Consider the following 15,025-nt stretch of genomic DNA (forward strand, 5'->3'; position numbering starts at 1 on the left):
GAGGATGGCTTTTTTTCCACTGCTGTTTGTGATCATAAGCGACAGTCTTAGAACACTCTCGATGTTTGGGAAATCAATCTTTGATCTCTTAAGAGTCCTGATTGAGATGAAATGTGACATGAAAAAAGGGCTTTCCGCAGAATCGGACAAACTAAATTCCGTTAAGCATTCTTTTAAAAGTCTTGGCTGTTTTGCCAACTGATGTGCCCGCGCGTTTGATCCTGCGCCACTTGGACTTTGACGCGAGGGAGGACGAGGTGAATAATCAATTCTGTATCTTCTGAGAGAAGGCAGTATTAAAACAAAACGTTTCCTATTTCCCGAGAGCTGTTTTTGGCAGCTGCATGCCCCGATGAATGAGGATTTTTAACTTTCACAATCAACAGTTGTCAGAAAACTGGCGTAGTGTTTGTCAGCTGGTGTTGATCCCTTTGTAACGTATTCAATACAAAATACCATATATCGACACAGCAAACACTGTCAACTATTCAGGCAGATGGAATTGATTTCCCCTATTTTGGTGCAGAAGCACCGACTGCATTGGTATATCTTTCGTTTCTATCGTGAAGTGATGTCTCATCTAAAGCAGCAAATCAGCGTATTCTTCTTGACACTTTACAAGCATTGCCACGTTATACGTATTCGCATATGCTTTTGGTTACTTTGCAAAAAATGAGATACTCATCGTTCATAAAGCTTTCACATAAATTTAGTTTTGTTATTTGGTTATATGTTGCATAATAACTGAAGTTAAATGGTTCAAATGGCTCTGAGCACTATGGGACTTAACTGCTGTGGTCATCAGTCCCCTAGAACTTAGAACTACTTAAACCTAACTAACCTAAGAACATCACACACATCCATGCCCGAGGCAGGATTCGAACCTGCGACCGTAGCAGTAGCGCGGTTCCGGACTGAGCGCCTAGAACCACTAGACCACTGCGGCCGGCAACTGAAGTTAAGATGTCAACTTGATCTTCATAATAGTGTAGTTCATTCAAATTTTCAAACTAGTCGTATTTGTTTCTTTGAAATGGATGAAACGGTGTTTGGTACAGTATTTTTCTTGGAGATGATTCATATAAATTACGTCCCACAGCTGATGAAATCAACGAGAAAGTGCGCTGTCGCGTGTTGGACGATGCAGTAAAAATTAGTGATGAGGAAACTTTTTACAAGACCGGTGCAGTTTTGTCATATGATGACGAAAAGCAGTTGTGTAAACGCTATTTCACTTAAATTTCCTATCGTTATTTGTATGTTGATTTCTGAGTGTGGATGAGATGTCGATCCATAACTTCACGCCAGAAACGAGCCATTAGTCGAAGCAGCAGCTGGAAGACAGAAGCTCCGGTTACAACAAGACGAAGTCGTTGTTACATGCTGCGAGCGTAATGGCCACCGTTTCCTTTGCAAATCAGGTTCTTCCTATTGTATGGACAATATTCTACCGCGTTGACTACCAATAGACGTAAAACTTTATATTCTTTCTATTACAGGAAAGTTCTGGCTGTGAGGCGATGATGTAAATGGATGCACTGGACGAGGTAGGTCTTTATTCTCTTTCTATTACATAAGTTTCGGCTGTGAAGTGATTTGTAAATGTATAAGTACAATGCCTCCTCAGTTGAAACCACGCAGTATCAGAAACAGAATACAGGGAACTTTTGATTCATTGGTAAAGTGTGGTAAAGTGTTATCATTCACACAACCTGCGGTAGCTTGAATGCTCTTGTAATCGTAATAACCCTTCTTATCGATTACCTCGGAAAGAGTAAATCAATGACTGGCGAATATTACAGAAATCTGCTGGAGGAAATATGTGAACAGTTTGTGCGAAGACGGCTCTGTAGCAAAAGAAATAATTCTTGTTACCAAGGTTCTATGGAGACGTGATAACTGAGGGACTTAACCACGTCTTGTTGGAACATCCATTCCGTTCATCGTAAGGTGACGCATTTTGATTTCAATTCCACATCTAAAGCACTCTGTGTCTGGAAAACGTTTTCTTCCCAATGAATGTAAGTGTGTATGTGTTCTTACCTCTAAGAGTCAGCTCTTTAGTTACAAAATTTTAGCAACTAGATGAAAGTTGGACGAAGTTTTGACTTAAAAGGGAAATGCCGAAAATCAATCGCATTCTTTACCTAAAATACTAATTGACAGGCCGACAGCTTTTGTCTCCGTCCTGTGGTTAGGTTTCACCGATGATGCAGAGGGTATCAGGTAGACCGTTATTGACTGCAATCCATGCAACAAAAGTTTTTTTTTTTTTTTTTTTTTTTTTTTTTTTTTTTTTTGTAAGAAAGTAGAATGCATAGACAAAACTCCAGTTAGTATTGTGATCGTCTTATTCCGTAGGCTACTTGAGATGTTCTCAGCTGGTTTCCCTGATGACGTGGATTCTAAGTGCGGGTATGCTACAGCAACAGTAAAGAATGTATCTTCTTCGGCCGTGAAATATGCATCAGCGAAATTCCAATTGCAATAAAATATTACTGCTCTCAACAGTTTGTTGACTGGTTTGCACGTCACAGATATCCACCAGGATTGTCCCACTCGAGACATCAACCACTTTCCTTCCTGAGAACTAGCTCCCCAGTCATTCTGCATTGCTGGTTGATGTTTCCTTGGATCAAAGTATGCAAATCAGGTGTCCCTTGAGCAATGTAGTGACTGAATACAAGAGACAAAGACCTCGGTGAAATGGGATAGCAACCAGATTACAGGAAGAACGGAAGGAAGAATAGATGTCACTAGAAACGACGGGTTGGACAAAGTTGGAGGGTAATCTGGGGCGGCCTCGCCGTAGGAACCATCTCAGCGTTCACTTTAAGTGTTATCAGGGAATATACGGAACTCTAAACCCTGCTCCTCCCGAGCGCTGGTCAAGTTTGTTAACGAATGTGCAGTCACAGCTTTCTACCGAGCTACAGGAATTGTCTGCAGAAAATCGTTTTTATGAGCGTTGTTTAAATGGTTTCTTTTCCGTTTAGTTAGCCACTACCTGATGGTGCAATATACAATGAGTACTTACGCTTCTGGAATTGCCTCTCATTAACAATTTATTATGCTTCTACTCTTTAGCGTTTGCTTTACTTCACCGGTCACTGAAAACAAAGCGCGCAGAACGGCGCGGAGAACAACCGATAATATTGAACTCTGCTGCATTTCTCCCGGTTTAGCTGCAATAAGACATCCAATTCCCCGTAAACCGCAGTTTCTCTAATGGAAATCGACAAATATTTCCAAGAACCCGGTCACGCGCTCAAATTGCATTTCTCGGGTGACCCAGAGGTAGCGTACTCAGAATGTTTCGTTTGTATTCAGACTGCTACAGAATGAGTTGTTGCGTACACTTGTATACTGATTCAAATTTTATTGCAAATGAAACAAAACAGAAACTTTGTACGAAACTAAAAAGAAAAACAGAATTTAACCTCTGAGGAAATCACATTTCGTTCTTATTACGGCACCAAAAATTCTCCTGTGTCACTGAATACAGTTAATAGTAAAATGCGTTGATATAGTTAAACAATGTCAGCACAAGGTCATATTCAAGTTTCAGCCTCCTGTGTCGAGTGCACTCTACATACTCAAATATTTACGAGATGTGGGGCACCACCGGCATAAAATACAAACTTCATGACTTCAAGTTTAGGAAAATAATATTGTAATAAGAGCACAATTTCATCCATTTTGGATTTCTACAGAACGTCATGACTGTAAAATATATTTTTTTTAAATTGCTATATTGTTTATGTAAAAAATATGACTAGTTTGGAGTGGTTAACAAGTCATTTTCGGACGAGTGAAGCAACCCTTGATACAACTTTTGTTCAAAAAGTACATTGCGTTTCCATCACACTTCAGTCCGGAACCGCGCTGCTGCTACGGTCGCAGGTTCGAGCATGGATGTGTTAGTTAGGTTTATATAGTTCTAAGTCTAGGGGACTGATGACCTCATACGTTAACCCCGTAGTGCTCAGAACCATTTGAACCATTTTTTTTCCATCACAGAAAAATGAAGTGGTATTAAAAATCTTATCACATGCGAGCAAAATAAAAACAGATACATTTCAGAAACCAGCGCGTCATTGTTTCACGTAAATGCGCAGATGTGTATCCTTTTCTTTTACCTTTTTTTCTTCTCGTCAACATTCGCTCAGATCACCAGCTACCCGCGCTTCCGGTTTTCTCGCGGTTGAACGGTTATAAGCACGATCTGCTACAGGAATTTATGCATCAACGCATGCGTTAGCTGAAAACCGGTTATTTACACACGTGAAAATTATGTTAATAAACAACAAAACAACACAAAACAAAAGTGACTGACTCTGCTGTTCTAAACACACATAAAATTCGAACATAGTTCCTAAAATTTTGCCGTGTACAGTATTCGGTTTCACCAAGAATCGTATTGGCTCATCGACAAATGACGTACGGTAGGTGGGCAGTAGGCTCTTTCATATGACGCCTTCGCTGCACTTCTTTCTGCCGGATAACAGTTCACAGATTAACACGCACCAGTGTCGAAAAACTTACCATGTCGCTTTGCACTGTCGACAGAGGCTACACGAGCATGACGTAATGGGAGCGGCTGTCACGATAGGCCAATTAGCGCGCCGCACCGTATCGCTGTGGAATGTGTCCGGCCACTTGCGACCCGCGGGAGCGTGGACAGGCCTACTGCGCCGCTCCGGAGGCTACAGGCTACTGCGCGCGAGGCGTGGGCAGGCCGCAGCCGGCGGTCGCCTCCGCGCATGCGCGGCTCGGTAGCAGGTGTCTGTCCGCCGGAGCGCCACAAGCCGCGAGCCGCCTGCCGATGCTATTATGTCACTCGCCTTCAACAGGGCGACGCCCGAGGCTTGGCGCTGCAGATTCCGACATTTTCTCATCTCTGTGAGACCAGCGGTTGGTCCTCCTACCCTCCTATGTTTATTTTTAAATCTTCTGAACTTGAATCCTACGACTTTTTAAATGCACCGGGTAGTTATAATCAAAGAGCAGCTACTCACGAAAGTTGCAGTGTAGGCTGTTGGGCAGTACTCGGTGGAGTGAGGCGGCACATTTTACACTACAGGGTGCAATGAATACACAGAACTGCTGAATTTGGGATACCGTTAAGCCGTGTTATGCACGAAGAGCGTACTGTTACTAGCCATATGCGACTGTGTAATGTGGATTATTCTTAGTCCGTGCTTCTTAGACGAGAATACTCCCAGAGGGCCTATTAGGTGCACGTTATCGAGACCTCCCTATACAGTATTCTGTGATTCCTGCCTTGGAAGAGCGCAACTGTGTGGAAAACATGGTTTTCGTGCAAGATGAGACAACACCTAAGTCGCTCGCCCAGTAGAAGGTCTGCTTAATGCATCCCTTCAAAAACGTGTTACCTCCAGAGGTTTTCCAGATGCATGGCCTGCAAGATCACCTGATCTAAATCCATGTGAGCTTTGGCTACGGGGATATATATAAAAGAACGCTTTTACCAGTGTTCCACTTGATCAGAAGGCCAGTATCCTGGAACACGTAGCTCAGATTCCGCTGCAACTCCTGTGAGTAACCGCTGATCACGTCATTTTACGGAAGCAGCATCTCGTCGATGTCTCCGGTACTCCTATGAAACATATTGTGTAACCGGCGTTTGACAATACAATCAACATTATGTCTTTCCCACTTGTTCGATTGTTTCTACCAAGTCCTGTACCTAATTTATGACGTATGGAAACATTATTACAGGTCTTTCTTGCATTCACAGCAGCAGATTTGCACCTGGTGGCCCAATTTGGAACTCATTTTTTCCAGCATAAACCGACTCCGCGTTAACGCATTAGAATACCTACCACGTTTCGCTGCGGGCGCGTATATATATATAAATATATATATATATATATATATATATATATATATGTGTGTGTGTGTGTGTGTGTGAATTTCTAAAGGACCAAACTGCTGAGGTCATCGGTCCCTAGACTTGCACACTACTTAAACTAAGTTACGCTAAAGACAACACACACACCCATGCCCAAGGGAGGACTCGAACCTCCGGCGGGAGGGGCCGCGCAGTCCGTGACATGGCGCCTCAAACCACGAGGCCACTCCGCGCGGCCCAAGTTTCGCTCCCATACGATTATTACAGCCCACACAGGATCTCTGTTCGTAGCTGCATTTTAAAAACCAGGTATGTTTGGAGCATTAACAAGGAGAATACCATTACTGAAGAATGTATTGTATTAATTTCAAACTTAGCAGCAGCACTCCGTCTTTAGCCCACAAGTGGACCATCGGGACCATCCGACCGCCGTGTCATCCTCAGCTGAGGATGACACGGGGCGTGTGGTCAGCACACCGCTCTCCCAGTCGTTATGATGGTTTTCATTGACCCGAGCCGCTACTATTCGCTCGAGTAGCTCCTCAATTGGCATCACGAGGCTGAGTGCACCCCGAAAAATGGCAACAGCGCATAAGGGCCCGGATGGTCACCCATCCAAGTGCCGGCCACGCCCGACAGCGCTTAACTTCAGTGATCTGACGGGAACCGGTGTATCCACTGCGGCAAGGCCGTTGCCTACAAATTCAACTTAGGTAAGGGTTAATTCTTTGTCGTGGGACATAATTTATTACAGCTTATAGAGTAATTGACCCGTGCGAAACATGGGCCTTGCCGCAATGGGCTGTCCTGCGTGTCTCAAAGATAGAGACAGCCATACCTTACGAATAACCACATCGGAGGAGCATCTTTGAAGAGACCAGATTAACATACGGTTCCTGAAGAGGGTTAGCAGCCTTTTCAGTAGTTGCAGGGGAGACAGTCAGGATGATTAACTAATCAGGACTTTTAACATTAGAAATGGTCCAAATGGCTCTGAGCACAATGGGACTTAACATCTGCGGTCATCAGTCCCCTAGAGCTTAGAACTACTTAAACCTAACTAACCTACAGACATCACACACATCCATGCCCGAGGCAGGATTCTAATCTGCGACCGTAGCGGTCACGCGGTTCCAGACTGAAGCGTCTAACATTAGACAACATGGCCTTACTATCTTGGTACTGCAAGCAAGGAAGGGTAAACTACAGCCGTTAATTTCCCGAGGGCATGCAGGCCTACGATACTATAATTCTTCCAGAGACGGCAGTTTCTTTGGAAGAGTAGCCTTATGGAATTGATAAAAAAAAAATAAAACAAGGGTAATGGAATGTAGCCGCCTGATCAGTTGAAGTTGAGAGAATTAGATTAGAAAATGAGACACTAAAAATACTGGATGAGTTTTGGGCAGCGAAGTAAGTGACAATGGCCGAAGAAGAGCGAATTGCACAAAAATCATTTCTGATAAAGAAATTTTTTTTTGTTGACATTGAATATAAATTTAAATGTTAGGAAATCTTTCCTGAAAGTATTTCTCGGTACTACATGGAGCTAACAAGTGAAACGTGGGCGATAAACAGCTTTTCAATTGTGGCGCTACAAGAAAATGCTGAAGATTAGATGAGTAGATTACATAACTAATGAGTACGTACTGAATCGAACTGGGGAAAAAGCAAATGTATGGCTCTACTTGACTAAAAGAAGAGATAGGTTGATAGCCTACATTCTGACGCATCAACAGGCTGTTACTTTGGCAATGGAGAGACATTGGGAAATAAAAATTCTAGAGGCTGAGCAAGGCTTGAATACAGTAAATAACTTAAAATTGATGTAGGTTCCAGTAGTTATGCAGAGATGAATAATCTTGGACAGGAGAGACTGCGGCTGAGAGTTGCATTAAACCAGTCTTCGGTATGAGGACGGCAGTAACAAGAGCATAGTTTTATGATCATCGTATATCTTCTTTATCCTGTTTTTCGTTTGGGGAGTTGCTAATATTGATTGGTGGATACCTCGTTCATACGATTTTTCTAGCTAGAAAAACCGTTTGATAATAATGTAAAATGATACAAGAAATTCTAATTCTTAGGGAATTAGGTTTAAGTTATAGGAAAAGACAGGTAACATACAGTATGTATAGGAAAAAAGAGGGAACTATCAGAATGGAAGATAAAAAGCGAAGTGCTCGGGTTAGAAAGGGTATAAGAGAGACATAAAGAATTTCGTCCTTACTGTTCAATTTACGCAGTGTGATATATACCAGTATACAGTGTTTTTAAGAAAGAATGACATCATTTCAAAAGTCCATGTTTATTGATAAAAATATATTACAAATATGGAACGAATTAAAAAATTCTCACAAAATCTTACAATTTTAGCTACGCTCTTGAAAATTCTCTGTATGTCTACCAGCGGCAGCATGAACATCATCTCGACGATAGCTAAATTCGCCATAAACTTTACACACTGTATCTGCTTTTACATAAGTTATTGCGGCTGATGTACTGTTCTTCACTTCTATAACACGAGGTAAAGAGAAAATGAACACACTTTCCTCCAAATATCCCCACAAGAAAAAATCGCATGGAGTCATGACTGGTAGTTTTGGAGAGCAAGAATGCAAGGCAATGTCTCGGTGTCCAGTGTGCCTATCCAGTGTTGAGTTATCTTCAAATGCTGCAGAACTGCCTTTTTCCACAACTTCAGGAGGTCTCCGATGACATCGTTTTCCACCAGGATGGAGCTCCACCACACCGGCACAACAACGTACGTCAGTTTCTCAGTGACACTCCGTTTCAACGCTGGACAGGGCGCACGGGACTGCGAGACACTGCACCAGGAATGTGACTAAAATTCAGGGTGAAAGAAGATCAACGACAAGATTCGCTAATGACTTTGCTATCTTCTGTGAAAGAGAACTGTTTAAAGAAATGACCTGTTGAAGGAAATAAACAGTCTGATGAGCATAAAAATGTACTGAGTTGTAACCTCCCAGCAGAAAAATTCCGTAACCTATCAATAACAAAAATGTGTGACTAATCTCTCAATAAAAAATGTGACTCACTTATAACTTTTCAATAATTGACTGTGAATTTAAACTGGTAAATGTTCGCCGTCAGCAGTGCTGCGTCATGGCCCTGAAAGATCATACTGAATAAATTGAAAATTCTTACCTCAATAAAGTCACCGGATAACGCGTATATATCTGCTCCTATATAAAACTAAACTTTTCTGGCACAGCCCTGTGCAATGCTGGCCGATAGATTTGTCATGTATAAAAGAAACAACTGATTTTTCTTTACAATAATCAGGATGACCATGGATTGGAGAAGTTAGTAAATTCTTTAAATTGAGACGAATAATTGTCAAAAGTTAATTTTTTTATGAGAAAGATTATTATTAAGAGATTTTTTAAAACATTTTACATGGGACCTGATATAACAATAGTACAGGGTTATTACAAATGATTGAAGCGATTTCACAGCTCTACAATAACTTTATTATTTGAGATATTTTCACAATGCTTTGCACACACATACAAAAACTCAAAAAGTTTTTTAGGCATTCACAAATGTTCGATATGTGCCCCTTTAGTGATTCGGAAGACATCAAGCCGATAATCAAGTTCCTTCCACACTCGGCGCAGCATGTCCCCATCAATGAGTTCGAAAGCATCGTTGATGCGAGCTCGCAGTTCTGGCACGTTTCTTGGTAGAGGAGGTTTAAACACTGAATCTTTCACATAACCCCACAGAAAGAAATCGCATGGGGTTAAGTCGGGAGAGCGTGGAGGCCATGACATGAATTGCTGATCATGATCTCCACCACGACCGATCCATCGGTTTTCCAATCTCCTGTTTAAGAAATGCGGAACATCATGATGGAAGTGCGGTGGAGCACCATCCTGTTGAAAGATGAAGTCGGCGCTGTCGGTCTCCAGTTGTGGCATGAGCCAAATTTCCAGCATGTCCAGATACACGTGTTCAACCGTTTCTTCGCTCACTGCAGGCCGACCCGTTGATTTCCCTTTACAGAGGCATCCAGAAGCTTTAAACTGCGCATACAATCGCCGAATGGAGTTAGCAGTTGGTGGATCTTTGTTGAACTTCGTCCTGAAGTGTCGTTGCACTGTTATGACTGACTGATGTGAGTGCATTTCAAGCACGACATACGCTTTCTCGGCTCCTGTCGCCATTTTGTCTCACTGCGCTCTCGAGCGCTCTGGCGGCAGAAACCTGAAGTGCGGCTTCAGCCGAACAAAACTTTATGAGTTTTTCTACGTATCTGTAGTGTGTCGTGACCATATGTCAATGAATGGAGCTGCAGTGAATTTATGAAATCGCTTCAATCATTTGTAATAGCCCTGTACATATAGAGGGTGCTTTTACCTTATACTACAATGCTCAGGCTCCGCCATCGCTCCCCACGACCGGCCCAGCCAACTCCATACACAGGACTGCTCGCTACTACTTACTCCTACTGACACTGCTTTTAATGCAGCCAACACTGCTCTCTAGTCTGAGATTCTCTTACAGCTTACATATCGAAGGCAGCGCGTGAGCAATCCATCGAAATTATATCTGCTCGAGTGCGCTAGCAATAAATTCCTTAGTCATGGACCTATTACAGAGTGTAAATCGAAGGAAGAAAAAAGTAAAGAGGACGGCTGGAAATGAGATTAGGGGCAAACTTAACGTCATTACTGGGGACCACGAAGAAGAGTGACAAGCGAAGGTACTCAGCTACCTTAGAAGTAAAACAGCACATGACAGACGAAAGAAGAGGATATAAAAAACGGACTATCACGGGCAAAAAGTGCATTCCTGTCTAAAGGAAGTTTACTGGGAAGAAAACATTTCTGGGAAACATGTTTGGATCACAGTATAGTACGCAAGTGAACCATAGACTGTGGCTGTGGGAAAACTGAGCAACATGTAGTAGTATAGAAGACTGTTGAAAATTAGGTGGACGCTAGAAAGAATTAAGGTGATTGTATGAAGAATCTGTGAGGAGAGGAACATGTTAAAAACATTGACACGAAGAAGCGATAGAATGATAGTACATGTGTACAGACATCAAGGAACAAATTTTACGGTGCTTAAGGATCTGTAGTGCATGAAAACTGTAGGGGAAGACGGAGATTGGCATATATCCAATAAATAATTGAGTATGTTGACTGCATATGCTACTCTGAGACGAAGAGGTTGGCACACGAGGGACTTACGTGGCGAGCCGCATCAAACCAGTCGGGAGACTTATGACTAAAATAAAATAAATTTAAAAAAAGAGAGAGTGCACACTTGTTACAGACAGCCTGCCAGTGTTGTCTCAAAGTAATTCCAACACCCAGCAAAGTGACCGTGAAAAAATCAGGAGAATAATGGACATAATATTGTTTTATTTTTTATCTTAATGTGCAGTGGAAAGATATTAACTGTTTAAGAATAAATTTTGTAAATGGTAACTTCAATAATTTCAGCCCAAATTCAGAATACGATAAATTCTGGATTAATATAGCAATTATAATGTACTTTAATTATATTCTTGCAGCTAGCACACCTTAGGCTTCTATTTTATAGTGAATGCAAACGCCACAATCAAATGGCTGTTGGGCAAGGCACGCCTAGGGCCGTTAGAGATGGGATGCAGGTTTATAGTGGTTGCGTTTGAAATTAATCGAAAACGAACGATACTGATCTCAAATACAAATTTCTCATGACAGTTAGGCTGATTATTGAAGTCTGAATGACATTTAACCCCTAAGGGTGGAGATGCCAGTTGTTAGTGGTGTATAGTATAACTCTGAAACGATCCTCGCATTTCACCCAAATTTGGCGCATATATTACTTAATATCTGGAAAAATGTCAGACTGTACGTCTAGTTTTAAAAACGTGCACCTAAATTTTCTCTTATAATGTAAGTCTTTCATTATCATTGGGATGTATGCACCCCACAAAAGCCTACCATAGAAACATTGGAAATTTGCTATATAGTATCAGTGTTGCATTGGTAAAGGGAAGCCTGCTAATGATTTACAGAATTCTAATAATTAGATACTGCACCTGTAGATTATCCTCTCTTCAAGTATTATTGTTAACTCTTTGCCCCGTACGTCGCATCGAAACAGTGGACGCCTGCGACAGGCAACCCAATGAAAAGATTTGCAAAGCGGGTTGCCGTAGCGCCTTTCCCGAAAATCCGTGTCGGTGAATTTCATGCACGTACGGACATTTGTCGCGTCACAAACAAAGCTTGAAACCGAAACGACGGGAATTACGGTTTTCATGGTGTTACTTCTGACTACAAAACTAACTGAAATAACCGTGCATAAATGTCTTTTGAGCCAAAAAATGTCAACAGTGAAACAGATTACATTCATTTTCCTATGGAATATGAGTTTGGGATAATAAGTGGCTCAACACCCAGTGCGCGACTAGCTGCAGTTCATATGTCTGGCTAGCACGATCACCAGTCCTGTGTTCCACAGAAGATGAGTGGTACATGAATGGCCTTACTGACCGTATCCCACAGGGAATAGAAATACGAGGGCTATTCGGAAAGTAAGGAACGATAGGTCGCGAAATGGAAACCACAGTGAAAACCCAAACTGTTTTATTTGCAGCAGTTTGCCACAACTTCCAGTTACTTATCTCCATTATTGCCGATCCGACTTAGACGTTTGTCGTAGCGTTGTACCAACTTTCCAAAACCCTCGTTATAGAAGGCAGCCACCAGCGCTTTCCTCCAATTCTCTACGCTGGCCTACAGTTCGTTGTCTGTGCCAAAATGTTGTCTTCATAGCCAGCGGGTCATGTGAGCAGAGATGAAACTCAGAGGGAGACAATTACGGGCTGTACTGTGGGTAATCAAACATTTTCAACTGAAACGATACAGGAGCATCTTCATTGCCCGTGCAGAATGTGGCTGATAATTGTTTGAAGAAGAAATCGCTCGACAGTTATGTAATGTTGGCTGCAAGCTTCAGGCGAAACTTCTCACCAGGCCCTCATACTTGGCTGGAGACACTATTGTTGTAGGTATCTTTATGCGCTCCCTGTGTGCTCAGAACTAAAAAGAACAACGTAACGCGATCGACGGGCATACTGGAGACACTGCCCAACACACCTGTGCAAAACTTCATCGGATTTTCACTATGGTTTCCATTTCGCGTCCGATCATTCCTTACTTTCCGAATAACCATCTCAATGCAATTTCACACATCGCTGTGATAGCATCTTCTCAGCGTCTTGGACCTGTCTTGTTGCTGTAAATGGCTGTAGAAGATAGTGTAATTCTTTCAAAGACTAGTCGCGCGTACATGTGCTTGTGGTAATTTGTAGTACACAATCTGTGTGATACACTAATAAAATTCATTCATTTGGGACTATTGCCTCAGTTTTTTAAAGTGCTTTATTGCCTCAGGGTGTTTGTTTTTGATTTGTCACCTCTGTAGAATCCAATTGTTCTGCGCATCAAGGCCGCTCTTGTCGCCATGAAACACGAACTGACAATTAATTTATAACAAGAATATGTTTTCCCCAGGGAAAATAACGCTACAAACTGACCGTTTACAGGAGTGTTGGTGTTTATATTTACATTAACTTTAATCTACGTTAAAATTGATTAACTGTAAACATATGCTCGAATAAGTATTCATTGAATGTGGTGGCGACGTCGCTGTTATCAAAAAGGCCACAGCACGGTGTGGCTGATAGCAGAGCGTCAGTGGAGATTAACAGAGCCAGACGTTTCTGTTTTATCTAGAGTTCATTAACGACTGAAGTAATTCTCTGAATCAAAAGGTTAGACGTATGACATTTTCTCACAGTGATATCCAGCCGCGAGAAAAGTTTGACGGCAGCATCTCGCAATATATGCGGCACGGGCTTGGAAAATACAATTTAGCTGGAAAGCGAAAATACACACCAGATGACATTACTGGGATAAAAAAGTCCAGATATTCCAGGAACGAAATGTCTGCCATACTACATCGGGGAGACATTAGTGACACGATTTCTTACGGGATAACGTATTAAACATTTTGTCCGAGTAACAGTTGATAAAGAGTGTTTAACGGAAAGACGAGTAGCACTGAATGCAGGAAGTATTTGTGGAAGAATTTCTGTTCCGATCTTTGGTGTCCATTCGTACTTGCAGAAACAACCGTGAACCGTTGCACTCGTGAGATTTGCTGTTCAAAACGGAACAGAACGTCACTCATACTGTTCAGTACGTTGGAGGCCAGTCCTCTGGACACTGGTCATTCACACTGAACCACATCAGCTGAATGAGGTGGTATTGTGATTAAGAGCGCGTTATCCTTTAGCCAAAAACCACTTCAGGTGAATGCTGATGATTGTTCCATGACCAAAGACACGGTGACGTCTTTTCCCGCTGTTGTTCGAGTCGAGTTTGTGTTCCGTCTCTAACGGCCGCGACTTCCAGCACATGGCAATGTTATCGCATTTCTTAAAATCGCACGAAATATCAGTTGTTTCAAGGGTTTCTTCTGACATACATCACGACTTCCCCTCGGACAATGCATTGCTTAAGCGAAAAAATGGCATCTCGTCCCGTGTTTCAAAAAAAGGAAAAGAAGACGGAAGGCCATTAAGGTGTCACGCCGTCGTCATTACAGATGGAGCATATTTTCGGACTGGAGAAGGATGAAACGAGAACTTGGTCATGTCCTTTCCAGACGAACCGTTCATGTATTTGCTTCCCTTTAGAGGTGTAGGGAAACCACGGGAGACTTAGCTCTGGGGGGGCCGGGTGGGAATTCAAACAGTCGTCTTCCCGAATGCTAGTCCAGGGTCTCAGCATTGCCCCTCTTCGTTTAGCGCCGAGATTCGAATGTCCTGTCAAAATGTCTTGTCCTAGGTGGATGGGTGCATCTGCTCAGATCAAGGCAAGTGATCACACGTCGAATAATGTTCGATGGCAGCTCTATCTCTTACATCTGAATTAAGGCGAACTGATGCAAAGTTTATCTTGGAATTATCGAATAGGAACACTTTTTGATATTAGAAAGTGACACTGTAACTTTATCAACCAGGCTTGAGACCGGTAAAAAAAAAAATGTTTCTTCACCTGATCCAAGTGATAGTACCTCGTGAGGGCCCCTTGCCAGGATAACGGTAAAGACCTTAAC

The 15,025-nt window shown here is 42.3% G+C and overlaps 1 protein-coding gene and 1 pseudogene across 3 annotated transcripts in view; both read right to left on the bottom strand.

Annotated features, from left to right (window-relative positions):
* Positions 1-15,025, bottom strand: part of LOC126161807 (ras-like GTP-binding protein RhoL) — a 380,663-nt gene that overhangs the window by 267,536 nt on the left and 98,102 nt on the right. For 2 of the 3 annotated variants that reach the window (XM_049917898.1, XM_049917897.1), the window contains exon 1: positions 4,546-4,711. The exons of the other annotated variant lie outside the window; for it this stretch is intronic. In XM_049917898.1, the coding sequence (XP_049773855.1) occupies positions 4,546-4,548 (3 nt within the window). In that variant the 5' untranslated portion in view covers positions 4,549-4,711. Of the gene's footprint in view, positions 1-4,545; positions 4,712-15,025 lie in introns of those variants that run through there. 3 annotated transcript variants of the gene reach the window in all.
* Positions 6,455-6,572, bottom strand: LOC126163231 (5S ribosomal RNA; annotated as a pseudogene).

The sequence above is a fragment of the Schistocerca cancellata genome, chromosome 2 (genome assembly GCF_023864275.1).
Source record: "Schistocerca cancellata isolate TAMUIC-IGC-003103 chromosome 2, iqSchCanc2.1, whole genome shotgun sequence".
In the NCBI taxonomy this organism is placed as follows: domain Eukaryota; kingdom Metazoa; phylum Arthropoda; class Insecta; order Orthoptera; family Acrididae; genus Schistocerca; species Schistocerca cancellata.